We start from the raw sequence: 27,523 nt of genomic DNA on the forward strand, positions 1-27,523 counted from the left end.
TCTCACCCTCTACACGACGGAGTTCGGCAACTCGACGTTGCGTCACGGCGAGACACAATGTCGAGGATAATCAGCAGCCTAAGCACTCTCAATCGAAGGTGCTTTGTGCCACATCATCGTCTGGGTATTATCACAGCCGCTCTCACCCTCTGCACGACGGTGTTCGGCGACTCGACGTTGCGGCAAGACCCAATGTCGAGGATAATCAGCAGCCTAAGCACTCTCAATCGACGGTGCTTTGTGCCACATCATCGTCTGGGTATTATCACAGCCGCTCTCACCCTTTGTGGGCAAGACCCAATGTCAAGGATAATCATCAGCCTAAGCACTCTCATTCGATGGTGCGTTGTGCTACATCTTCGCCAGACAGGTAAAACTGCAGAGCCGATCTCCTCCCCGGGGGTCCCCCCCACGGCGAGGGATCCGTACTGCCAGCCATCGAACCACCCCCGGGAGGTCGATGAAGCAGAACGTACCCCTAGCCTCCCTGTCGGTCCCTGGGAGCCTGACAAGAGCTTCCCAAACCGTCATGGTGACTATGGGATACGGTCCGTCTCGGCTACGCGATCCAACTCCCCGGACGCCCGCCCAAGTTTCGGGGCATTCTCTTAACCTCAGCAGAGGCAAGGATGCCCCGTGCTTCGGGCCGAGGTCGCCACCCCTCTGGTGAGGAAGCGATCGTGCTCGTCCCTCTAGCCGAGATGTTCAACGGGTTACAGCCCGTACTTCATCGTCCCCAAAAGAGCGGGGTTCACTAGATCTGCGTACCCTGAACAGGCACCTACTCAAGCTGCCGTTCAGGATGCTCACGCAGAAGCGCATCCTGGCATCTGTCAGATGTCAAGATGGATTCATGGCAATCGACCTGAAGGACGCTTACTATCATGTCTCTTTCTTCCTCGTCATCGCCCGTTCCTACGGTTTGCTTTCGAGGGTCAGGCATATTAGTATAAAGTCCTCCCCTTCGGTCTGTGCCTGTCCCCACGAGTCTTCATGAAGATCGTGGAAGCCGCCCTCACTCCCCTCGGGGAGAGAGGTGTGCGGGTACTAAACTATCTCGACGACTGGCTCATTTGACACACTCGTGAGATCTGTTATGTACACACAGGGACCTAGTGCTTCAGCACCTATATCGATTGGGACCACAGGTCAACCGAAATGGAGCAAGCTCTCCTCTGTGCAGAGCATACTCTTTTATGGTATGGAACTCAACTCTGTCTCCATTACAGCGTGACTGCGCTCAGTCAGTGTTGAACTGCCTGGAATATTTCAAGCAGTCAGCGGGAGGAGGATCCTGGGTACATGGCATCCTCGACGGTGGTGATACCCCTCAGGTTGATGCACATGAGACCGCTCCAACACTGGCTACAGAGTCGAGTTCCCTGGAGAGCGTGGCACACCGGCAGCAGGTGGATGGTGATTACGCTTTTCTGCCGACGCACCCTAACCCCTTGGTCTTCAATGACCTTTTCTACGGACGGAGGTCCCTCTCGGGCAGGCGAGACGCGTCAGGGTCGACAGACGCCTCCCTGCAGGGTTGGGGTGCCGTGTGCAACGAGCACGCAGTGTCAGGGCGATGGACGGGCCCCCGCCTGCGCAGGCATATCAATTGCCTAGAGTTGTTGGATGTGCTACCCGCACTGAAGGGGTTACAACCTCTCGTGCAGAACAAGCATGTGCTGGTCCGGTTGGACTGCACAACTGCCGTAGCGTTTTTAACCGCCAGGGTGGCGTTCGCTTATGGCAGCTAACACGACTCGCCCGACGCCTCCTCCTGTGGAGTCCGCAGGGCCACACATATCCCAGGTGACCTGAACCAGACAGCCAATGTGCTCTCTAGACAGTTGACGCCTCGCGGAGAGTGGCGACTCCACCCCCGCGTAGCCAGCTCATTGGGGACAGTCAGGGCGGGCTCAGGTAGACCCCTTCGCCTCCCTGGACACCACCCATTGCCGCTAAGGTACTCCCTCCCTGGAAGTACGTCTTTCCCGCAGTGAGCCTCATTGCACAGACCCTGTGCAAGGTCAGGGAAGAGGAGCATCAAGTGTACTAGTTGCGCCATACTGGCCCAACCAGACTTGGTTCTCGGAGCTAATGCTCTTGACGACAGCTCCCCCCTGGCCGATTCCCCTGATGAAGGACCTGCTTTCCCAGGGGAAGGGCATGTTATGGCATCACGGGCTAGACCTCTGGAACCTCCATGCCTGGCCCCTGGACGGAACGAGGAGATCCTGAGTGGCCTAACCCCTGCGGCGGTTAAGACCACTACTCAGGCTAGGGCCCTGACCACTAGGAGACGTTACGCCTAGTGGTGCCTATTCTCATCCTGGTGCTTTTCTCGAAGAGAAGACCCGCGGAGTTGCATTTGGTTCCTAAGGGGCGCGGGAAGGCTACCACCTCACCCACGCTCCGTACCCTCTTACGACCTTGATGCGGACCTGGAGCCCCTCGGAGATGCCGCTCTTTCTCACTTCACGATGAAGACGGCTCTCGGGAGGACGCTCAAGAGGGTAGCGGACTTACAAGCATTCTCCGTGTCCATAGATTGCCTAGAACTCGGGCCCGGTTATTCTCACGCTATCCTGAGACCCCGGCCCGGCTACGTGCCCAAAGTTCCCACCACTCTCCCAAGACACCAGGTGGTGAACTTACAGGCGCTCCCCACCGGGGAGGAAGACCCAACCCCATCCGTGTTGTGTCCAGTACGCGCATTGCGCCTCTGCTTGGACCGCACGCAGAGCCGCTGAAGCTCTGAGCAGCTCTTTGTCTGTTTTGGAGATCAGCAGGGAGGGCTGTCTCAAACAGAGATTGGCGCATTGGATCATGGACGCCGTCACTATGGCGTACCTGTCCTAATTCGCCTACGCCCACTGGGTGAGAGCTCTCTCCACACGGAGTACAGCCTCCTCGTGGGCACTGGCTCGAGGCGCCTGTCTGGTGGACATCTGCAGAGCTGCGGGTTGGGCTACACCCATCACCTTCGCGAGGTCCTACAAGCCTTCGCGTAAAAACGGTCGGCGAGTCTTGCGGGCATCAGGCAAGACCGGCGACCGGTAGGGTGTACGCCTATGACAGTACCTGACCCTAGGGGGTCAGCGTGTTACTAGCCTCCCTTCTTCCCCCACTGGGTGAAGAACAGGCACTCCATCCATCACTAGCAAGCACCTACTGTGGGCAGGCTGGGCAGAGCAGCCCTGCCCTTTAGGCCGGGTATCACCGGAGTTATTCGCAACATAGCTCTAACCGGACCTAGTGCTACCAGACGTTGCAACCCCCCAGCAGGGCGGTTCTGTCTGATGTATCCTCATGCTGGTTCCCACCTTGGTAACCCATGACCTCCTTAGGTGGACCTCCACCTCGCGGTTAACTCCTTCAGTCCGCATTTTCTTCCCATGAGTTCTCCCCCATCGGTGAGACCATGTTGGTATCTCCACTAGTCTCCTCCCTGTGGTAGGAAGTGGTCTCTGTAGCGCATCCCCCGCTTGAGGAAGTAGCGCTTACCCAGTGGCCTTACGGTTGCGGGCGGCTTCTCGCTGTTAGAGAAACAAGGCCGCCGCCTGTGAGGCCGAAGTTAGGGGCCTTCCCACCTTTCAAGAAAGCTCTGGGACCCCCTACTTACCCACTGGTAGGTTACAATTTTGCGGTAACGTCACGGCTGACACGCCCAGGCCAGTCACCGTCGCTTCGTTGAGATTGTGACTGTGCCCTGTGTTATGGCGTTTTCCATTGGAACCCCATCTGTCGGTTCGACACAACGTCGATGTTACATTTGTAACCTCGGTTCCCTGATGGAGGGAACGAGACGTTGTGTCCTCTTGCCACAACACGTGCTGTCCACTGCAGCAGTCGTGAGAGGTCTCAGGCTCCTCAGAACTAAATGAATGAATGAGGCACGCCATCTCCCTTTTATACCCGGATATCCGGGGCGGAGTCCAGCATGCAAATTTCATTCTCCAATTTTCATTGGCCTTTTCTAAGAAGTCGGAAGTGATTGGTTCTCAAGGACGAACCCCATCTGTCGGTTCGACACAACGTCTCGTTCCCTCCATCAGGGAACCGAGGTTACAAACGTAACCGAGACGTTACTCAACCTGATTTTTTACTGCTTGCCATGTTTTCTTAAGCAGAGCCTGATCCTCCAATTAGATTGGAAAAGCTGGACAAAACCACCAACAAGATCAGTCTAGCTTTGGAAATTCCAGAAGAAGTAACAAAGAATAAATCTGGTTGGTGATGTTTCAGTAAAGTTTCTTTGAAATATAGATAGAATGTGATTTCTATTATTTTATTTTGCTTTTTCATTCAATTAAATATAATTAAGTTGCTATTTGTGTTCTGTAACTGATACCAGCGTAGAAGAAATCTGAGTAACTTTTCCCCTTAGGATGTCAAATTACACACAGTATCATTTGAAAAACAATGTAACCAATGTGTAACAAAAGGGTCAGAAAGGCATGATCGGATCCAAAAGCAGCTTTATTAATGGGTACTTCAAGTCAAAATCCAAAAGACAAGATCGAGACAGGCAGCAAACAAACATAAAACGAGATCAAGGCTCGGGTCTACATAGACCAAGGAACCGCTAGGTAATGCTGTGGGACAAACAATACTGAGCAGTGTGTAATGGAGTGAGTGTGGCTTATATAGTGATTGGGTGATAGGCAACAGGTGAAGGTGTAATCAGAGGGGAGCTTGGGAAATAGTGGAAACAGTCAGTGTGGTGTGTGGCGACCTCTGGTTGCAGGGAACAGATATGTGACACAATGAATATAACCTATAAACATTTGCATGTTTATTTGTATGTAATTATGTAGATTTTGGAGTGCAGTCAAACATTTAGAACTCTTGCCAGTGTTTTAAGCATTCAGGTTGAAAAGTATATGTGTTTGACTTTGTATTAAAACAACTTTTTTTTAATGCAGAGTCATCCCAAGACTGCAGAGCTCAAACCTGCCAAAATGGTGGGACATGTGTTCAGATGAACGAGTTATATAGCTGTAACTGTGCCACTGATTTTAAGGGCAGGTGGTGTGAGCTATGTTAGTATGACCATATTTGTTAAGCATGCATGCAAACACACATCAATGAAAATTCTATAAATGGCACTTAACTGATTACTTTAGTGTTTTCTAATATCTCCTTTTCAACACCAGTTATTTGTATTTTAATAGATGAAAACCTGCTATAATCTCTTTGTAAAAAATAATGGTTTTGTTTCTGTTGCACACAGATTGCCAGCGTTGGTCTCATCCATGTACTCGGCTTTACTCTGAAACAAAGAGCGTGCCTGTGTGGGAAGATGGTGTCTGCCATTATTTGTAAGTGTCTACTGTCTGACAGTGTTAACAATGCAGCAGTCTTCACTGTGGGTCTATTGTCCTAATTATTTTATTCTAAACCATTAGATGTAACAAGTGCTTGTTTTTACCTATCAGGTACAAAAGAACATATAAAGTTCAGCAGGATGTTTGTTTTAGGGAGATCTGTGAGCCTTTGCTGCCTACAAAAACTCCAAGTAAGTAGAAGATATACTAACTGTAATCGATTTTGTGTAGATGATAGTGTGAAAACTGTGTTAGGTAGCTTTACAAACAGGAAGACTTTATTAATACTCATTCTGTCTCGTTGTTAGGAACACTATACTAATCCTGAGTAGGTCCCCACTCTCAAAACAGCCTCAATTCTTCAAGGCATGGATGTGATAAGATATTGGAAACATTCATTTGAAATTCTGGTACTGACTTGTTTGCATTATGTAATTTCTGCAGCTTTGTCAGATACTATACCCTTTTCCCGCCTCCTGAACTGTTGACACACAGCAGATTGAGTCCATGGATTCATGCTGTTGACATAAAAGTTTGACTGTACCATGTGCTGACTGCAGCCCCAGCTTTCTGTTCTTGGCTGAAATAACTGAAACTCAAGCAGTCATTTCTGCTGTTGTAGCCAATCCAACTGACACTTTGAACAAGTTTTGTGTATTTTGCTTTTCTTTTCACCACACAAGATTACAGAGTGGTTATCTAAATTCCCATAGCTTTTTTATCAGTTTAAACCAAACTGGTCTCTGTTGACCTATCTCATAAAGTCATTCCCTTATATATACTGTACAGTATATGATGAGTCAAGTGTACATTTCTAGGAGATAATAAACAGTTAAATAAATACTCAAACCAGCTTGTAATGTCACAATTTATCTTTCTGTAATCAACTTTCTTCTGAATCTGGTGGTTGATCACACATAACTAACTGAATTGGAAATTTGCAAGAATAATTTGTGTTCCTAAAAAAGTGTTCAGTACGTGTGTGTATACAGTTGGGGACAAAAATGTTAGCCCCCTTGGTAAATATCAGCAAAGAATGCTGTGAAAATAAATCTGCATTGTTTCTCCTTTTGATCTTTTCACAAAAATCCAATGTTTCATTGAAGTAAAAAAATTAAAAGTGGGGTGAAATCACAAGAAATAAATGTTTTTCTCTAATACACTCTGGCCACAATTATTATCCCCCCTTCATTTAATTATTTTTGCTACCTCCATTTGCAATAAAAACAGCTCTGAGTCTTATCTTATAAGGTTGAAGAATACATGAGAAATGATCTTAGACTATTCCTCCATAGAGAATTTCTACAGAATGTTGGTACTCCTTCTTCTTCCATTCACCCCACTCATTTTCTATAGGATTCAGGTCAGGGAATTGGGATGGCTATGGCAAGACCTTGATTTTGTGCTCAGTGAGTCATGACTGTTTTTTATGTTGAACCAAGGTGCTGGTGGAAGATCTAAGATTTCTAGCAAAGCAAGTCAGGTTTTAATTTTTTATCTGTTGGTATTTTATATAATCATTAATGCCATGTATCTAAACAAGACGTCCAGAACCTCTGGAATAAAAGTAGGTCCACAACAATGAAGATCCGGCGATGTATTTAACTGTGGACATGGGGCATTTTTTTTCCCTTGTGCACCCATTTTGTGTTCTTGCTGCCAAAAACTCATTTTCATTTCATATGGCTATAGAACCCAGTCCGGTTTGGCAAATTAATATGGTGGAGTTTCTTTGGCAGGAGAGCAGAAGATTTGTTTGTTTAACAGTGTCCCAAACAACTTGTGGTGATGGAGGTGCCATTTTAAAAATGTAATTCTCCCTCTGTGATCCTTGAAGAGTCTTTGGCCACTTAAATTATTCTCCTCGCTATACATTAAGACAATCCAGACACAGATTTTAGGGCGGCTAAAAATTGTGTCCAGTGTGTATTAAAGAAAATCATTTATTTCATAATGTGATTTCCCCCACTTTCAATTGTTGTACTTAAATAAAACATGTATTTTGTGATTTTTTAAATAAAAGCTAAAAAGGAGAAACTATGCAGATTTATTTTCTGCATTCTGTAAGGATGAGGCCTTGGAGTTGTTTGAATCCATGTGCTGAAGTTTAATTAAACAGATGTGCAAGTCGTAGTCCACAATCATAAACAATAAAACAGGCATCCCTTCCCTTGCATCCTGAAGGGGTGGAGCTAAGATGCGAGGACAGGAAGAAAGGATACACAAATAAGAATTGAGACAAAATATTTTTGACCCCGACTGCATATATTCATTTTTGTGAATTTTTCAAATAAAAAATCAAAAGGAGAAACAACAACTTCCTGATACGATACATGTCACACTACGATACATTCTACGATATGGGTCCATTATTAATTATACTTCTTTTGAGCAGAATTTAGTAACAATATGGTCTGTTTTTTTGTACATTGAAGAACAGTGTTAAAACAACTGCAATAACTGAATAACAATTGTTTTTGATATGCAAAAACACAAAAAGATGATAAATAGTTCTGGATTACAAAATTCGAGGTTCAGATCATATTACAGATTTAGAGCTAAATATACTTGCACTTGCCGTTCATGACTACTTATAAATTAATCTGACAAATCAATGCTCACCAGTTGTATAAAATAGCTTTGATAATGAGTTTGAAGTTAATAAAGTCCTTATATGTAGACCCTTAAAACAGTTGTTATTCTAGGCTTCATAATTTGTATCCAAGTGTTCTACAAATAGACAATATGTATACAGACTAATTATAAATATATGCCTAAACATGCAGTCAGGGTAAATATTCATTTAAACTAGAATTGTGTTGAATTGAAATAGACGTTGAAGTTCTAGACTTAAGATTCTAAATGTGACAGGTGCTGTAAGATTTTAAGCAGGTCTTTCCATTTCACTTTCTATTACACGCTCATGTACTGTGGCTCTTTCTTGTCTTACTTTTCAAATGTGTTACTGTATAATGAACGAGTGGTGCATCTCTACATCCAGTAGCATACCGCACACCTGTGAGGTCCCCACCCAAACCACGAGATGGGGCCTCTCCCACCAGCAGTGACATCATGTCGAGCACCTGCTGTTTTAATGCATTTAATTTAATTAAACTCAACTCAGCTTTTATTTATATTGCGCTTTTTACCATTTTTATTGTTACAAAGCAGCTGCACATGAAAACATGTTAACTATAAGGAATACATTAAATTTATAAAATAGAAAAGGTATCAAGAGCAAAGCGAACAGATACACTCTCATTCACACAAGACACACAAAAAATAAAGCTCACACACTCACATGAGGCAGAAGGACATGTGCGCACACACGCTCACACTCACATATCACACATACACGAAAAACACACACTCAGCGAACACAAACAGTTGTGCACAGAAACACAGATACACACACACATGCACAGAAACATAACCCATTCGCTTGCCCGCATACTGTAACAGGCACGCCCTGACACACACACTAACGCACACAAAAACACACATACATGCAAGTCGACCAATACCATCTCTCCCGGGACGAACGAGCCCGGCGTTTGGCTCCGAGACTAATCTTATATTGTGGGGGATCCGGACACATGATCGCCACCTGCCCTGTGCGCCCGCCACGACCCTCAGTGAGTACGATTCCGTCTCCTTCTATTGCTACTCGCCTGTCTCTCACTGATGTTATGGTAATGTCTGCCTCTTCATCTGTTTCAGTCAAAGCCCTAATCGACTCTGGTGCCACTTGAAATTTCATCTCCCTTTCGCTACTCACTTGCTCCCTATGAGATGAAATGAACACAGTCTACATATGCACAATTTACTCGGAAAGCCACTGGGTTGTGGCCGGATCAGCTATCACTCCCCCATAATATCTCTTCGAGTCGGTCCTGCACACACCGAGGACATCTAATTTTGGGTTCTGGAGGGATCCACCATGGATATCGTCCTGAGACGGCCATGGCTCCAACCCCCCGTCGACTGGAAGACCGGAGAGGTCCTGAGTTGGAGTGAGAACTGCCTTCGGAACTGCGTATCCTCCGCCAGTTAATCCCCGATTACCCCCCAGTCGGTGCCTGTGGGTACCACTACAGTGGAGAGTCCTGTTTTACCTTCTCTCCACCCTGGAACAGAAGGCCATGGTGGACTACATCTCCTAGGCATTGGTGTAGAACTTCATCCATCCATCCACGTCCCCTGCCGCTTCCAGTTTTTTTCTGGAAAGAAGAACGGGGGTCTGAGACCGTGTTTAGATTACCAGACACTAAACAGCTTCACCAAAAAGTTCACCTACCTGCTTCCCCTGGTCCCTGCCGCTCTGGAACAGTTAAACCACGCCACCATCTTCTCGAAACTGGATTTGAGCAGCGCATACAATTTAATCCGTATAAGAGCTGAAGATGAATGGAAAACCGCTTTCATAACCCCCTCAGGACATTACGAATACTTAGTCATGCCTTTTGGTCTAGTTAATTCCCCAGCCATTTTTCAGAACTTTATGAATAAAATTTACCCGGTCATTTCCTAGGATACTTCATCAGCCATAATGCAGTCAAGATGGACCAGGGGAAGGTGGAAGCCGTCCGGAAATGGCCACAACCCACCACTGTCAGAGAACTTCAGCACTTTTTAGGATTTGCCAATTTCTACCATCGATTCATTGCCAACTTTAGTATCATCTTCTCACCTCTTACATCCATGATCAGTAAACTGTCCAAATCCCTGTCCTGGAGCCCCGAAGCTCTTCAAGCATTCCAACAGCTAAAAGAAGCCTTCTGTACTCCACCTACTATCTGCCTCCCAGACCCAGATCTCCCCTTCATCGTAGAGGTAGAAGCCTCAACCACCTGAGTGGGTGCAGTACTGTCCCAGTGGCAGGGGAATCCGCCACGCCTCCACCCATGTGCCTAATTTTCCTGTAAGCTGTCCCCAGCAGAGCAGATTTACAACATCGGCAACCGGGAACTGTTGGCCATAAAACTTGCCCTGCAGGAATGGCAGTACTGGCTGGAGGGAGCCAAATTTCCATTTACAGTGATTGCAATCTAGAGTACCTCAGAGAAGCTAAACGTCTCAACTCCCGTCAGGCACATTGGGTTTTATTCTTAACTTGATTAAATTTTACAGTTACCTACTGACCCAGCTCTCAAAATACCAAAGCTGATGCCCTGTCCTGCCTGCATAGTGAAGCTCCCGAGGTAGCCTCACTGGATCCAATTCTCCATCCAGCCATCTAGGTAAAGGTAAAATCAGGTCCTTACCTGTACCTGTGCCCATGGTCTCACCTGGCCATAGACTTTGTCAGACATCTGCCCCTGTCTGACTACTTCACCTGCATCCTGGTTGCTGTAGACCGGTTCTCCAAAGCATGTAAACTCGTGCTCCTACCACAGCTACCTACATCCTTTGAGACCGCTTATGCCCTCTTCAACCACGTATTCCGTAATTACGGAATTCTGGACGATATCGAGACAGGGGCCCACAGTTCATCTCTCATGTCTGGAAAGCTTTCTTCACCCACCTCAATGTTACTGTGAGCCTTACCTCTGGTTATCACCCTCAAGCCAATGGCCAGGCTGAGCAGAAGATACAGGACACCGGGAGATACCTGAAAGCTTGCTGTCATAACCATCAACACAGCTGGCACCGGTATCTACCCTGGGCTGAGTATGCACTCGGAACTCAGAACTCTCTCTGCCAAGCTTCAACCGGGATGACTCCTTTTCAGTGCATACTCTGCTATCAACCTCCCCTGTTCCCCTGGTCAGGAGACCCATCGACTGTGCCAGCTGTGGACTACTGGTTCCGGGAGAGCGAGAGGGTCTGGGACTCAGCTCACCACCAACTCCAACAGGCTGTCCACAGACAGAAGACACAGGCAGACACCCGTCAATCCCCTACGCCACTATACTAACCTGGACAGAAAGTTTGTCTCTCCACCCGAGACCTGCGTCTGCGGCAGCCCTGTAGGAAGCTGAGTCCCAAATACATTGGCCCTTTCACCATCCTCAGTCAGATCAACACAGTCACTTACCATCTCCAGCTCTCCTCTCACTACAGGATCTCACCCTCATTTCATATCTCACTCCTCAAGCCCTTCAATAATCCTGTTTCTATTTCGCCTACAGAGCCTGGTACAGCCGCTGATCCTCCTCCCATCGATCCCAAGGAACAAGTCTTTCAAGTGGAGTCTATCCTGAACTCGAGGCGACGAGTCGGTCACTTAGAATACCTTGTGGATTGGGGGAGTATGGGCAAGAGGAACAGTCCTGGGTACCTCGGAATGACATCTTGGACCCCATGCTACTCAGAGACTTCCACCAACACACCTTGAATGCCCAGCTCCTCGTCCCCGTGGCCATCCTTGTCGACCTGTTAGGTCCGCTGGAGGGGGGGTACTGTAACGAACTCACCAGCCCCCTGCACCAGCGCTCTCTCACCGTTTCCCACTCTCACTCTCCCCAGCATACTGATTGCACCCACACCTGCAACGCATCACCTTGGACTCTTTATAAACTCTCACGCTACCATTGTTCTTTGTCAGGTCTAGTTGTTTTATGTTTATTGCTAGTGCCGACCTTGTTTTGATTACTCGCTTACTTGTGGATGTTACCTGTTTACCTGTGGATGTTACCTGTTTGCTTGTGGATTACTTACCTGTTTGCTTGTGGAAATTACCTGTTACCCTGTGGATTACACATCTGGACACCTGTGGATATGATTTGTTTGCCTGTGGATTACTTACCTGTTTGCTTGTGGAATGTATCCTTATTAAATATATGGAATTTACCTGTGGTGTGTCTCGTCATCCCCTGTAAAGTGTGACAACAAGTGCATCAGTTGTTATAGGAAGTGTTCCTGGTTCCAGTTTATCTAAATAATGCAGCCTTATAATAATAATTATTATTAGTATTATAGAAGTGTTGTGTACGCAAGGTTGAAGAGCGTCTTTAATCTAGATTTAAACTGACAGAGTGTGTCTGCCTCCCCCACACTATTCGGAAGACTGTTCCAGAGTTTGGGGCGCTAGGTAGGAAAAGGATCTACCACCTGCACTTGATTTTGAACCTCTATGTATTACCAACTGTCCAGAGCCCAAAGAGCATAGTGAACGTGAGGGACTGTATAGTAGTAGAAACTCACTCAGGTACTGTGGAGTTAAACCATGTAGGGCCTTATAGGTAGTCAGTAGGATTTTAAAGTTAATACGCTGCTTAATAGGTATGGTAACCAGTGCAATGATGACAAGACCGGGCTAATATGCTCATACTTTTTGTTCATGTAAAAACTCTAGCTGCCGCATTTTTAACTAGTTGGATTTGTTGTAAAACACCTACAGGGAAACCGCAGTGCATTACAATAATCTAGTCTTGACATCATGAATGCATGAATTAACATTTTCACATTAACACAAGTAATTTAGATATATTCTTAAAATAAAAAACACAGTTTTGCAGGTGTTGGCAACATGGTTTTCAAATGACCATAAAATGCCCAGATTCCTAGCTGACGACGAGGGTTTTATTGAGCATCCGTTAATAGTTAAGCAATATTCTTGGTGGTTAGGTATGGCGGTTTTCTGTCCAATAAGTAAAACTTTTGTTTTGTCCGAGTTCAACAATAAAAATTGGATACTCATCCAGTTTTTTATATCAACTATGCATTCCATTATTCTGGTGAACTGCTGTGTTTCATGAGGCCCGATGAAATGTAGAGTTGAGTATTATCAGCATAGCAGTGAAAACTTACACCATGTCTCTTAATTATACCTTCTAGAGGTAGCATGTACAGTGCGAAGAGCAGAGGCCCTAAGACTGAGGCCTATGGCACGCCGTACTGGACTAGTGATTTAAGTGACACCTCATTGTATATTGCTACAAACTGAAAACGTCTTGGTTACGGATGTAACCTCAGTTCCCTGATGGAGGGAACGAGACGTTGTGTCGAGCCGACAGATGGGGTTTCTTCCTTGAGAACCTATCACTTCCGACTTCTTTATGAAAGGCCAATGAAATTGGCGAATGAAATTTGCATGCCGGACTCCGCCCCCGGATATCTGGGTATGAAAGGGAGACGGCGTGCTGCATTCATTCACCTTGTTCTGAGGTGCCTGAGAACCTCTCACGACTGCTGCAGCGGGCAGCACGTGTTGTGGCATAAAGGACACAAAGTCTCGTTCCCTCCATCAGGGAACTGAGGTTACATCCGTAACTCTCGAAGTTATGTCGAGCCGACAGATGGGGTTCCTATGGAAAACGCCATAACGCTGTGCCCATCACAATCTCTAGCGAAGCGACGGTGACTGGCCTAGGCGTGTCAGCCATGAGCGCTACCGCGAAATTGTAACCTACCAGTGGGTATGTAGGGGGTCCCAGAGATTTTCTTGAAAGGTGGGAAGGCCCCTGCCTTCGGCCTCACAGGCGGCGGCCTTGTTTCTCTAACAGCGAGAAGCCGCCTAGTACCATAAGGCCACTGGGTAAGCGCTACTTCCTCAAATGGGGGAAGCGCTACAGAGACCACTTCCTACCGTAGGGAGGAGTTTAGTGGAGATATCAACATGGTCTCGCCGTATAGCAGAGAAGTCATGAGAGAAATGTGCGGACTGAAGGAGTTAACCGCAAGGTGGAGGTCCACCTAGGGAAGGTCATGGGTTGCCAAGGTGGGAACCAATCATGAGGATACATCAGAAGGAACCGCCCGATGGGGGGGTTACAACGTCCGGTAGCACTATGTCCGGTTAGAGCTATGTTGTGGATAACTCAGTTGGTACCCGGCCTAAGGGGCAGGGCTGCTCTGCCCAGCCCGCCCGCAGGATGTGCTTGCTTAGTGATGGATAGAGTGCCTGTTCTTCACCCAGTGGGGAAAGAAGGGAGGCTAAATTAGTACGCTGACCCACCTAGAAGAAAGGAGGGAAGGTACTGTCATAGCCGTACACCCTACTGGCCGCCGGTCTTACCTGATGCCCTGAAAGACTCGAGCTGATACCGGCTTTACACGGAGGCTGTAGGACCTCGCGAAGGTGTTGGGTGTAGCCCAACCCGCAGCTCTGCAAATGTCTGCCAGAGAGGCGCCTCGAGCCAGTGCCCACGAGGAGGCTATACTCCGTGTGGAGTGAGCACTCACTGCCAGTGGGCATGGGTGATCTTAGGACAGGTACGCCATAGTGACGGCGTCCATGATCCAGTGCGCCAATTTCTGTTTGAGACAGCCCTCCCCTTCTGCTGATCTCCAAAACAGAAAAAGAGCTGCTCAGAGTTCCTGCGGCTCTGCGTGCAGTCCAAGTAGAGGCGCAATGCATGTACTGAACACAACACGGATGGGGTTGGGTCTTCCTCCCCGGTGGGGAGCGCCTGTAAGTTCACCACCTGGTGTCTAGGGGGAGTGGTGGGAACTTTGGGCATGTAGCCGGGCCGGGGTCTCAGGATAACGTGAGAATCACCGGGCCAGAGTTCTAGGCAATCTGTGGACACAGAGAATACTTGTAGGTCCCCTACCCTCTTGAGTGCCATCCGGAGAACTGTTTTAATCATGAGGTGAGAAAGTGCTGCATCTCCGAGGGGCTTCAGGACCGCATCAAGGTCGCAAGAGGGTACGGAGCGTGGGTGAGGCGGTAGCCTTGCCGTGCCCCTTAGGAACCAAATGATCAGGTTGTGCTGTCCTAGAGACTTACCAGCAACTGGGTCGTGATGAGCGGCAATGGCGGCTACATACATGTTCAGTGTGGAAGGGGAGAGATTATTCTCGAGTCTCTGGAAGGACCGCACCCATTTGATCAAGCAACTGCGTGGGTCTTCTCTTCGAGAAGAGCACCAGGATGATAAGAGGCACCACTTATAGGCATACAGCCTGTGAGTGACGGTCTTAACCGCAGCAGGGGGTAGGCCACTCAGTATCTCCTCGTCCCGTCCAGGGGCCAGACATGGAGGTTCTAGAGGTCTAGCCTGGGATATAACGTGCCCTTCCCCTGGGAAAGCAGGTCCTTCGTCAGGGGAATCAGCCAGGGGGAGCTGTCGTCAAGAGCATTAGCTCCGATAACCAAGTCCGGTTGGGCCAAAATGGCACAACTAGTAACACTTGATGCTCCTCTTCCCTGACCTTGCACAGAGTCTGTGCAATGAGGCTCACTGGGGGGAAGGCGTACTTCCGCTAGTCCCACGGCCAGCTGTGCGCTAGAGCATCCGTGCCGAGGGGGGCATCGGACGGGAGTACCCTAGCAGGCAATGGGTGGTGTCCAGGGAGGCGAACAGGTCTACCTGAGCCCGCCCGAACTCTACCCAAATGAGCTGGACTGCGCGGGGGTGGAGTCGCCACTCTCCGCGAGGCGTCAACTGATGAGAGAGCGCATTGGTTGTCTGGTTCGGGTCGCCTGGGATATGTGTGGCTCGCAGGGATCTGCTTACCTGCGAACTCCACAGGAGGAGGCGTCGGGCGAGTCGTGTTAGCTGCCGTGAGCGAACGCCACCGTGGCGTTGATATACGCTATGGCAGTTGTGCTGTCCGACGAAGAGGTTGTAGCCCCTTCAGTGCAAGTAGCACATCCAACAGCTCAAGGCAGTTGATATGCCAGCGCAGGCGGGGGCCCGTCCATCGCCCCGACACTGCGTGCCTGTTGCACGCTGCACCCCAACCCTGCAGGGAGGCGTCTGTCATCACCACGACATGCCTCGTGACCTGCCCGAGAGGGACCCCCATCCGTAGAAAGGTCATTGAAGACCAAGGGGTTAGGGTGCGTCGGCAGAGAGGCGTAATCACCATCCGCCTGCTGCCAGTGTGCCACACTCTCCAGGGAACTCGACTCTTTAGCCAGTGTTGGAGCAGTCTCATGTGCATCAACCCGAGGGGTATCACCACCACCGAGGATGCCATGTGCCCTGGAGCCTCTGAATTTGTTTCAGGGGGACCGCTGACTGCTTGAAATATTCCAGGCAGTTCAACACTGACTGAGCGCGTTCTGTAGTCAGTCGCGCTGTAATGGAGACAGAGTTGAGTTCCATACCAAGAAAGAGGATGCTCTGCACAGGGGAGAGCTTGCTCTCTTCTCGGTTGACCTGTAGTCCCAATCGATCTAGGTGCCGAAGCACTAGGTCCCTGTGTGTACATAACAGATCTCGCGAGTGTGTCAAGATATTTTTAGTAACCGCACACCTCTCTCCCTGAGGGGAGCAAGGGCGGCTTCCACGATCTTCGTGAAGACTCGTGGGGACAGGGACAGACCGAAAGGGAGGACTCTGTACTGATATGCCTGACCCTCGAAAGCAAACTGTAGGAACGGGCGATGACGAGGGAGAATCGAGACATGAAAGTAAGCGTCCTTCAGGTCGATTGCCATGAACCAATCTTGACATCTGATAGACGTCAGGATGCGCTTCTGAGTGAGCATCCTGAATGGCAGCTTGTGTAGGTGCCTTTTCAGGGTACGCAGATCTAGCAACCCCCCCTTTTTGGAGAGGATAAAGTACGGGCTGTAAAACCCGTTGAACTTGTCGGCTAGAGGGAAGAGCACGATCGCTTCCTCTTCAGAGGGGTGGCGACCTCGGCCCGAAGCATGGGAGCATCCTTGCCTCTGACTGAGGTTTGAGAGAATGCCCCGAAACTTGGGTGGGCATCTGGGGAGGTGGATCGCGTAGCCGAGACGGATCGTATCCCGTAGTCACCATGACGGTTTGGGAAGCTCTTGTCAGGCTCCCAGGGACCGAGACAGGGAGGCTAGGGGTACGTTCTGCTTCATCGACCTCCCAGGGGGGTGGTGTGATGGCTGGCAGTGTGGATACCTCGCCGTGGGGGGGCCCCTGGAGAGGAGATCGGCTCTGCTGTTTTACCTGCCTGGCGATGATGTAGCACAACGCACCATCGATTGAGAGTGCTTAGGCTGATGATTATCCTTGACATTGGGTCTCGCCGCAACGTTGAGTTGCCGAACACTGTCGTGTAGAGGGTGAGAGGGGCTGTAATAATACCCAGACGATGATGTAGCACAACGCACCGTCGATTGAAAGTGCTTAGGCTGCTGATTATCCTCGACATTAGGTCTCGCCGTGACGCAACGTCGAGTTGCCGAACGCCGTTGTGTAGAGGGTGAGAGCGGCTGTGATAAACACCCAGAGAGAGAGAGAAAACTCTTAGAAGTGGGCTGTTGGGACGGGGCAGGAACGACCAACCAGCGATGGAATGGCTGGGGTCGGGCCCGAAGGTATTCTCGATCTCCCTGGGGTCTTCCCATGAGGGCCACTTCGGCTTCCACCACAGCTGCTGACGGGGTGGTGGTCTCCTCTTCAATGTCTTCTTCCGGGGGGCCTCCTGAGTGGGGGGCGCCGGAACCGGAGTGCGTCGAAGAGGACCAGGGCTGCTAGGAAGCAGACGGTGCACAGGATCTCGGCGGCCAAATTGCGGCGGGGGAGGATATGCTTGATATCCTCTGTCTGCTTCTTTACTGTCGAGAACTGTGGCTCGACAGTATCACCAAACAGCCCCCCCCCCCCTGCGAGAAGGGTGCGTCGAGAAAGCAGACTTTCTCGGTATTACTCATCTGTGCAAGGTTCAGCCAGAGATGTCTCTCCTGGACCACAAGAGTGTACATTGCCCGACCCAGGGCCCGCGTGGTCACCTTGGTCTCCCATAGAGCGAGGTCTGAGATGCCGCTGAGTTTCTGCATAAGCGCTGGGTCGGTCTTACCATCGTGGAGCTCTCTCAACGCCTTGGCATGATGGACCTGCAGGATAGCCATAGTATGGAGAGAGAGGACAGCTTGGCCCGCAGCAGAGTAAGCTCTCGACACCTAAGATGCTGAAAAATCTACATGCTTTGGACGGGAGTCTAGGTCGAGACCCTGGGGGACATCGACATATCCTCTAGCTGCCCCACCATCGAGGGAAGAAAGGGCGATGGAACTAGTTTGACGTGGACGCGCCGAAAGGGGGCATTCCCAGTCTTACTAAGTTCTTCATGCACTTCCGGGAAAACACGGCACTGGGGGCGAGTGCGGCTTGGAGCCACTCTCAAACCCGAGGTACCATATATCCAGCTGCGAGTGTTGGGAGAGGCAGTGCGGTGCACTGCAACCCAATGCCGGCGGCCCGGGAAAGCATGGCTGACATTTCGATGTCCGCTTCTTCTGAGGAATCGTCGGAGTCCGATGCCAGTAAGTCACCCTCCGATGCTGCAACGGACATCTCATCATCACGCGCCATTTCCGAATACGTGGTTGAGGAACGAGATGGTGGGACCGTCTCATGGGGAACGGTCAGACGAGCGAGACGAGGTGCGAACGGTCCATGAGCCGGTGGCTGATGGATTAGCGCTCACAGTAATCCTCATATCACCCTCGCTGCTCGCCATAGCGGACGGCAGGGCCGTAGCCACTGCTGTCACAGAACGGGAAGCAGATGAGATGGTGGCTGAGTCCCGTGGGAACACAGCCACCTGTGACGCAACGTCTGAATCGTCAACCGCAGTGCGGGCAGGACGTATCCACAACGGCTGCCCCAGCGTACTGGAAGCAGACCTCGTGTTCGTCCCCCTCCTCGATGAGTGTGTTGCACCCACGAGAACAGCAGGACATGCCACGCTGGAGAAATTAGCTCTTTTAGAGAGAAAACTCGAACACTTCTGGCACCGCCAAGACGCCCAGGGGAAGTCGCCACAGGAAGGGACAGTCCGCTGCACCACGTCGTAGAACCAGCAGTCTGTGTTGCTTAGTAGTAGCGAAGGTCTGCAATTCATGAGCGAAGGCTCCGAAGAACAAAAGGTGAATGAATGAGGCACGCTGTCTCCCTTTTATACCCGGATATCCGGTGGCGGAGTCCGGCATGCAAATTTCATTCGCCAATTTCATTGGCCCCTTCTAAGTAGTCAGAAGCGATTGGTTCTCAAGGACGAACCCCATCTGTCGGCTCGACACAACGTCGAGAGACCGACAGAAAGGGAACTAACACTTAGTCTCAGCCTCTGACGGACCATTGGCTGAATGTTTGATGTATAAGGCACACTTTTCTGGAAAACTTTAGCATGTTCGAAGTCGTCATATGATTAGTTGAATTTTACAGGATTTCCCAGGAGACATGCGTGTCGTATTCTTTAATGGTCTGCCTGGAAACAACACAAAGCCATCTGATCAAAGTAGTAAGCTGTTGTGTTTACATCGGTTGCAATAAGAATTCATCACGATTGGCTAAACGCTTCTGCATGAACTTATAATCATTGTTGTTGCTGTTAACTTTTGACTTTTCACAGTTTTGTCTGTTACTGCGGCTTTCCACGCCTCTAAACATGACATGGCACAAAACCAAACATGATTAGTTGCTTTACCTGTCAGACATATATTCCCTTGGGCGGGCCTTGGCCAATGAAAGCGACAAAATTTCCCAGACCTTCAGTATAAAGGTCTGCCTACGTGAGACTAACTAACGCTAGCTAGGTTGACTTGGTGAACGTGACATTATAAATGCGGTGCTTTCAGTTTTATGATCTATAGGCTATGGCTTCAATCTGTATTTTGTTTACTTTAATCAGAGTCACTCTCACATTCTGAATATGTACTTCAAATGTATATTGCAGACTTTCTTATTGCTTTTGGCTGAAATTACACGTTTTTTTTCTAGAAATGATTATTTCACTATAAATATTCTTTAGTTCAGTGGGAGCGCTTTGGCTGATGTCAGACATAGCAAAAGGAAGCAGGGTTTGCAAAGGGTCAATTAATGTTAGGTTAACTTTAAAACTTGCTTTACCTGGCCGTTGAAGTTAAAGTCTACGCCAGGTGATAAATGCTGAACTTGCAGTGATGGAGGGAGGGAGAGAGAGCGCGCATTAAAACTGTCTTTCACTATGATGAAACCATGGGTCATGAGTGATCTGATCTGTGGGGCGCACACACAATCCGTGCGGATCAGAGATCATCTGCAATTTGTTTAACCTTTATGTAAGCAATGGCTAAGTCAGCATTTAAGTGGCACCGAAATCTGCGTTTTGATTCAATCCAGTTACATACCAGATATATAGTTTCGGTACCCAACCCTAGGTTGACACTGGCTCCTCGCGAAAGTATTGGGCATAGCCCTACCTGCATCTCTGCAGATGACTGCCAGAGAGGCACCCTGAGCCAGTGCCCAAGAGGAGTAGATCCCTGCACGGGCCTCAAATTTAGGCCCTAGCCCGGCCCTGGCCCGAGACACTCTAGCCTGGCCCTTGTCCGACAGCTTATCAGAATTCTCAGCCCGAGTCCATCTGAAGGCCGTGTTTGTTTTTTTGTACCTCCGCATTACACAGGCTGTTGCAGCCATTCAAATAGTTGTGTTTTGTTTTTAATGGCAAATTATTCATATTTCATTTAATTTCTTTATTAAGGTAATTTAGAACGATGTTTGGATTATTTTTTGTTTGTGGCTCAGGCATGGCCATTGCCACCTATAAGGTCACTGATGTCCGGACCTCGGTAATTTTTTCATATTTAGAAATGTGAAGCTCTGAATGAATAATCAGCAGTTTAAAACTCTTCTGATTGGGGATTTAAATTCATGATGTGAATGAGACTGTTTAAACTGCCATTCAAATAGTTTAGTTTTGTTTTTAATGGTCAATTGTGTTTAGTTTCGTTTCTATATTACTGTACGTTAGTTTAGAAAATGTTTGAGTATTTTTCTTTGTTTGTTGATCAGGCACAATGCAGTTTGATTGCCAACCGCGCCAGAGTTCAGATTTGAATGCATGACGGGCATGAGTCTGCTTAAATTCTTTGGCTGTCACAGTAAGAAAAAACTTTCTAGCCTACTGATACACGCAACATGATTACATGCTTCCCTCTGTCAATGTGTCCCAAATTGTTCAAAATATTTGGTTTGTCAGACATGAAGCAGCGCTGCGCTGACCGATCGATGTGTACCGCAGGAGAAAGTGTCTTTCATTAAACTTTTTTTTACTAAAGTGATAATACTGCCATGCGGGGTAGTGGGAACAATAGCCATTGGGTATGGCACCGTGAAAAAGTCCCAATGCCCGGCCCACGTTTTAACTATGACTTGAAAACTGGCCCGAAGCCCGACCCTAGGAGTGTAAATTTGCGAGTGGGCATGGGAGATCTTGAGATCGGTAAGCCGTAGTAATGGTGTCCACGATCCGGTACGCCAGTCTCTGTTTGGAGACAGCCCTCCCCTTCTGCTGATCTCCAAGTCAGACTGGCTTTTTCCAGGGGCTCAAACAAGGCCATTCGTAGACCTTTGAGGACCACAGTGAGGTCCCAAGAGGGTACAGAGCGCAAGGTGGATTCAACCTCCTCGCGCCCCTTAGGAACCTGATGACCAGGTCTCCTGAAGGAAGGAAAGCAAATGAGCTGGACTGCGCGGGGATGGGGTCGCCACTCTCCGCGGAGTTGAACCTGATGAGAGAGTGCATGGGCTGTCCCATTGAGGTCTGCATATGTATAAACAAACGTTGCTAGACAGGCAGGCAACACAACAGTTTAATTTAATAATCAACCAAATTTGTCCACTGATATGTAACAGAATAATAAAGTGTTTCTCATATGTACTTCAACCAATTTAAAAAATGTATTTAAAAAATAAAGGGAGATGTCGGTTTTGCCGGTTGTTGATTAATACCAGCTGTGAAGTATAATAATGCGCCTAAGCAGTCACGTCACAGGAAAATAAGTGAACGGTGTCCCAATGAGAAGGGAGCCAGGGTGCACTTTTTGGAGCTTCAAAAAATTGCCCCCCATTCACTCCCATTCTACCGCTTAGAAGTAAAATGATAGGTGGTAATATAACTCCGACTGCATTATTCTTCAAGGAGAAAGTCATATTCAGTTAGGATGCCTTGATGGAATCTCCAGTCCGCGACTTGGAGTCGAGTCACACTTAAGTCACAAAAACAGAGACTTGCGACTTGACTTGGACTCGTGGACAGCTGACTCGAGACTTGACTTGGACTCATGACTCATGAGACTCGTAAAAAACGCAAGTCATTTTGGTATAAAATTTTATTCACATTCCTCCTTTATCCACATGACAGCATCATACACCAGATTTTTCTATTATTTCCCAATCCATTATGTTCTGCAGCAAATGTAACAACAATTCATTTTTAAACACACAAAGTCAGCATTATTATACAGTATATACACGCGATACATCTGGAGGACGCGTGTTCATCATCAGAGAGTTATATAAACGAATACAATGTAGCCAAGCCTTACTTTAGTAGCTCCTGTCCAGACCATTTAAGTGGAGCAGATATGATAATGGTTGATTAACCCAGTACATTACTGTTAATTTCATTGACGAAAACTATATGACGAATTCGTTAACGACATGTTTTCACTGATGAAAATGAGACGATAACTAAATATAATTAATGCTTGATAACGAAACTGTAATAAAAATATACTGACATTTTCGTCAATTTATATAAACAAGACAAAAATATTCTTGTCCGACCTGGCGGACATAAGCTTGCACGCATGTGATACTTATCTCATATAAGCGGTAGAGAGAAGTCTCTGCTCTGGGTAAAGATGAACCACAGACATATGTATTCTGTGTCTCCACGCGGTTTACAAAGCATATTTTCCTTCACAATTGCCGGTAAAACGCCGCAAACTTGAAGTGAGACTGCCGTCGAGTCACCCTGAAACTCATTACAAAGGCAAGCATGAACATTTTATATGCCAATGTTAAGTTATCCGCTAATGCAAGCTGCTGCATAATGTGAAATGCAACATAAAGTAACAGTTAAGCCAAAAGAAACCAGCGCTATCCTGTACTGATTAGCGAAGTGACGAAGTAAGTCGTATTGTACATTAAAAGATTGAATGACATGCTAAAGATCAAAGCAAGTATGTAACATGTTTGCATGGTTGAAGAAATGTAAGACAGTCTTTGTAATATGTCTTTTTGACAAATATTTCTCATTTAGTCTCAAGCAAAGAGTGCAGCTCTGTTCCCTTTCTGTCGGTCTCTCGACGTTGTGTCGAACCGACAGATGGGGTTCGTCCCTGAGAACCAATCGCTTCCGACTACTTAGAAAAGGCCAATGAAAATTGGCAAATGAAATTTGCATGCCGGACTCCGCCCCGGAAATCCGGGTATAAAAGGGAGACGGCGTGCATCATTCATTCACCTTTTGTTCTTCGGAGCCTTCGCTGATGAAGATCGACTCTTGCTACTTAGCAAAAACCATTGCCGGTTCTACGACGTGGTGCAGCGGACACCATATACAATGCACGAGCAACAAGACAATGAAACATGAGGGTATATAAAGGCACGACAAACGAGGGATAACGAGCTAGGGCAGGTGTGAAACATAAGACACGGCAGGGAGACAATACAGGAAACGAGAGGGGCGGGGACACAGACAAGACACGAGAAAACACATGAGAAGTAAAAAACAAACATCTCATGGCTTCTCACATAAAACAAGGGATCCTGCCGTGATTCTGCTACAAGATCAAAAAAGACATGACAAGATGGGCATAATCACGACAGAACCCCCGCCTTAAGGAGCGACATCCTGACGCTCCTCAAGGTGACAAACAGGACAAGACAGACTGTGACAATGACATGACCCAGACAAACATGGTACACAAAATCAGGGGCATACAAGACAACAAGACCAAAGGGTTGGGGTGTGACAACAAGAATAATAAACATGGGAGGGGGGGTGGGGACAGACAAGGGTTCATAGGGGGGACCAGAGGGGCTAGGACACAGGGAAATAGTCCGAGTACCCGGGTGCGCTCGAGGGCGCGGAGTCCTGGGGGACTTTGGTGGGAAAGTCTTGGCGGGGACCGCCGACTGGAACGTCAGCGGGAAAAGGTTGGGCACCGGCTGGAAGGCCGGCTGCAGCACCGGACTGGACGCCGGCTGCTGCACTGGACCGGACGCTCCTCCCTGACGTCTCTCCCTCCTTCTCCGCACCACTGGGTCCGTGGCCAACTTTGGCTGAACCGTGGGGACCGGAGGGAGTTCTGCATCGGAGGAGACCGCAGACGTTGTCCCCGAATCTCTCCTCCCCCACTCACCACGGCGCCGGCAGGAGAACCGAGAGCCGTGGAGCTCGAGCCAGAGGGTACTGAGTCCCCCCGGGTAACTGCAGCCAGGACGAGATTTTCCGGTACACTCAACCACAGGGCGGAAGTTCCAACTGGAACCTCACCCCCGGGAGCGTCCCGGTTGACCACGTACCTGACCATATCCGCAAACCCTAGGGGACCCAGCAGCTGACGGCGTGAGGTGCCGAGTGAGGCAGCAGTCAAAAATCACTTAACTCTGCCTCATTGAACTCGGTTTCCTCAGCCACCGCCGAGAATGCACTGGCGAACTCCCGGTTCCCGTAACTCCCCTGACGGAACCCAAGCAGCAAGTCGGCTTGGCGAGAACGTAGGGATGACGCTGCATTGTCCATTTTAGCTGCCTGCTGGGTTCGAGCTGGCTTGTGCATTCTGTCATGAAATGTGTGTGGAAGAACCCAATTGCAGGCAGCGGGGAATTAGGTTAACAAAAAACAAGACTTTATTTATATGAAACACAAAACAAAAACCCACGATGGAGGAAAACACAATACAATAAGATATTGACAGGATAACTACTAACTAACACTAAACTGAAAATAAACAACACTAGATAAACCAAATTAAACACTTACTAAGACTGACAGGACACTCCAAATGGACCACGAGCACGGGAGAAACAGGAAATCACAGGATACAATGAACAAGGAACGCCACCAAAGACACCATATACAATGCATGAGCAACAAGACAATGAAACATGAGGGTATATAAAGGCACGATAAACGAGGGATAACGAGCTAGGGCAGGTGTGAAACATAAGACATGGCAGGGAGACAATACAGGAAACGAGAGGGGCGGGGACACAGACAAGACATGAGAAAACACATGAGAATTAAAAACAAACATCTCATGGCTTCTCACATAAAACAAGGGATCCTGCCGTGATTCTGCTACAAGATCAAAAAAGACATGACAAGATGGGCAGAATCACGAGACCTGAACCCAGCTAAGCACCTTTGGTCTGACTTGCAGACTTTGAGCTAAACATTCATCAACCAATCCTATCAATGGCTTGTACACAGGGATAAACTCATTTTGAAACATAAAAAGGACCTGCCAAAACTGTTTCAACAAAAATGTAAGCAACATTTAGGCCTATGTGTTGTATGGTATAACGTTAATATTTGTTTTGTTTTGACTGGAATTTAATAAATAGGTAAATTATTAGATGTTTAGATTAGAAGAGGAGGCCCAATAAGTTTTTTATAGTATACATAGTTTATATTTTTAGATCACTTTAGACTATACACGGTTTCATCTTAACAACATAAACAAACGTTCCCTTTCTGTCGGTCTCTCGACGTTGTGTCGAACCGACAGAATGGGGTTTGTCTTGAGAACCTATCATCTTCTGAGTATTTAGAAAAGGCCAATGAAAATTGGCGAATGAAACTTGCATGCCGGGCTCCTCCCCGGATGTCCGGGTATAAGAGGGAAGCCGGCGTGCTCATTCATTCACCTTTTGTTCTTCAGAGCCTACGCATCTGGTGAGCTTCTCTACGATCTGGGTGATCATTCTTTCTGCTGGAATCTACGACGTGGACAGCGGACGGTCCCTTCCTGCAGTGACTCTCCCCTGGGCGTCTCGGCAGTTCCGGAGGTGTTCGAGCAAATTTCCTTTTCTAAAAGAGCAAATTTCTCCAGCGTGGCTTGTCCCGCTGTTCTCATGGGTGCAACACACTCATCGAGGAGGGGGACGGACACAATGCCTGCTTCCAGTACGCTGGGGCAGACGTTGTGGATACGTCCTGCCCGCACTGCGGGTGGTGACGATTCAGACGTTGCGTCACAGGTGGCTGTGTTCCCACGGGACTCAGCCACCACCTCGTTTGCTCCCCGTTCCGTGGCGGCAGGACTACGGCCCTGCCGTCCGCTATGGCAAGCAGCGAGGGTGATATGAGGATTACTGTGAGCGATAATCCGCCAGCCACGGCTCACGGACCGTTCACACCTCGTTTCGCTCGTCTGACCATTCCCCAAAAAAGACGGTCCGCCGTCTTATTCCTCAATCACGTATTCGGACACGATGCGTGATGATGAGATTCTCTTGGGACACTCGTCGAGGAGAGGGACGGACACAATGCCTGCTTCCAGTACGCTGGGGCAGACGTTGTGGATACGTCCTGCCCGCACTGCGGGCGGTGACGATTCAGACGTTGCGTCACAGGTGGCTGTGTTCCCACGGGACTCAGCCACCACCTCGTTTGCTCCCCGTTCCGTGGCGGCAGGACTACGGCCCTGCCGTCCGCTATGGCAAGCAGCGAGGGTGATATGAGGATTACTGTGAGCGATAATCCGCCAGCCACGGGCTCACGGACCGTTCACACCTCGTCTCGCTCGTCTGACCGTTCCCCAGGAGACGGTCCGCCGTCTTATTCCTCAATCACGTATTCGGACACGATGCGTGATGATGAGATGTCTCTTGCAGCATCGGGGGGTGACGTACTGCCATCCGACTCCGACGATTCCTCGGGCTCCCTCCCTCGGGGGGTCGAGCCCAGGAAGAAGCGGACGTCGAAATGTCAGCCATGCTTTCCCGGGCCGCCGTGAGTGTTGGGTTGCAGTGCCCGCACTGCCTCTCCCGGCGCTCGCGGCTGGCTACATGGCGCCTCGGGTTTGAGCGCGGCTCCAAGCCGCGCCCGCCCCCAGTGCCGTGTTTACCGGAAGTGCATGAGGAACTTTGTAAGACCTGGAACGCCCCTTCCCGGCACGTTTCACGTCAAACAAAGTTCTGTCACCCTCTCTTCCCTCGAGGTTGAGACAGCTGGAGGATACGTCGGTGTCCCCCAGGTGGAGTATGCCGCCGCGGTGCACTCGTGCCCGTAGGTGGCGGCCACCTGGGGGGGCTCGACCTAGACTCCCGTCCAAAGCATGTGGTGTCTCGGCATCTCTGGTGTCGAGAGCTTACATTGCGGCGGACCAAGCTGCCTCCTCTCTCCACGCTATGGCTCCTGCCAGGCCAGGGCGTTGAGAGAGCTCCACGAGGGTAAGACCGACCCAGCGCTTATGCAGGAACTCCGCGCCGCCACCGACCTCGCTCTACGGGCGACCAAGGTGACCACGCGGGCCCTGGGTCGGACGATGTCCACACTTGTGGTCCATGAGAAACTCCTCTGGCCAATCCTTGCGCAGA

At 48.9% G+C, this 27,523-nt stretch overlaps 2 protein-coding genes across 17 annotated transcripts in view; one reads left to right on the forward strand and one right to left on the reverse strand.

Annotated features, from left to right (window-relative positions):
• tbc1d23 (TBC1 domain family, member 23) overlaps positions 1-27,523 on the reverse strand; it is a 521,932-nt gene that overhangs the window by 138,229 nt on the left and 356,180 nt on the right. The gene's annotated exons all lie outside the window — the stretch shown is intronic.
• The window catches only part of sned1 (sushi, nidogen and EGF-like domains 1), a 123,698-nt gene that overhangs the window by 86,088 nt on the left and 10,087 nt on the right, over positions 1-27,523 (forward strand). For 10 of the 14 annotated variants that reach the window (XM_057337189.1, XM_057337187.1, XM_057337182.1 and 7 more), the window contains 4 exons: positions 4,128-4,226; positions 4,923-5,039; positions 5,231-5,318; positions 5,436-5,515. In XM_057337189.1, coding sequence (XP_057193172.1) covers positions 4,128-4,226; positions 4,923-5,039; positions 5,231-5,318; positions 5,436-5,515 — 384 coding nt within the window. Of the gene's footprint in view, positions 1-4,127; positions 4,227-4,922; positions 5,040-5,230; positions 5,319-5,435; positions 5,516-5,632; positions 6,355-27,523 lie in introns of those variants that run through there. The other 4 variants (XM_057337186.1, XM_057337185.1, XM_057337188.1 and 1 more) reach the window with 4 other exon arrangements.

Source organism: Triplophysa rosa, linkage group LG7 (genome assembly GCF_024868665.1).
Source record: "Triplophysa rosa linkage group LG7, Trosa_1v2, whole genome shotgun sequence".
Lineage (NCBI taxonomy): Eukaryota > Metazoa > Chordata > Actinopteri > Cypriniformes > Nemacheilidae > Triplophysa > Triplophysa rosa.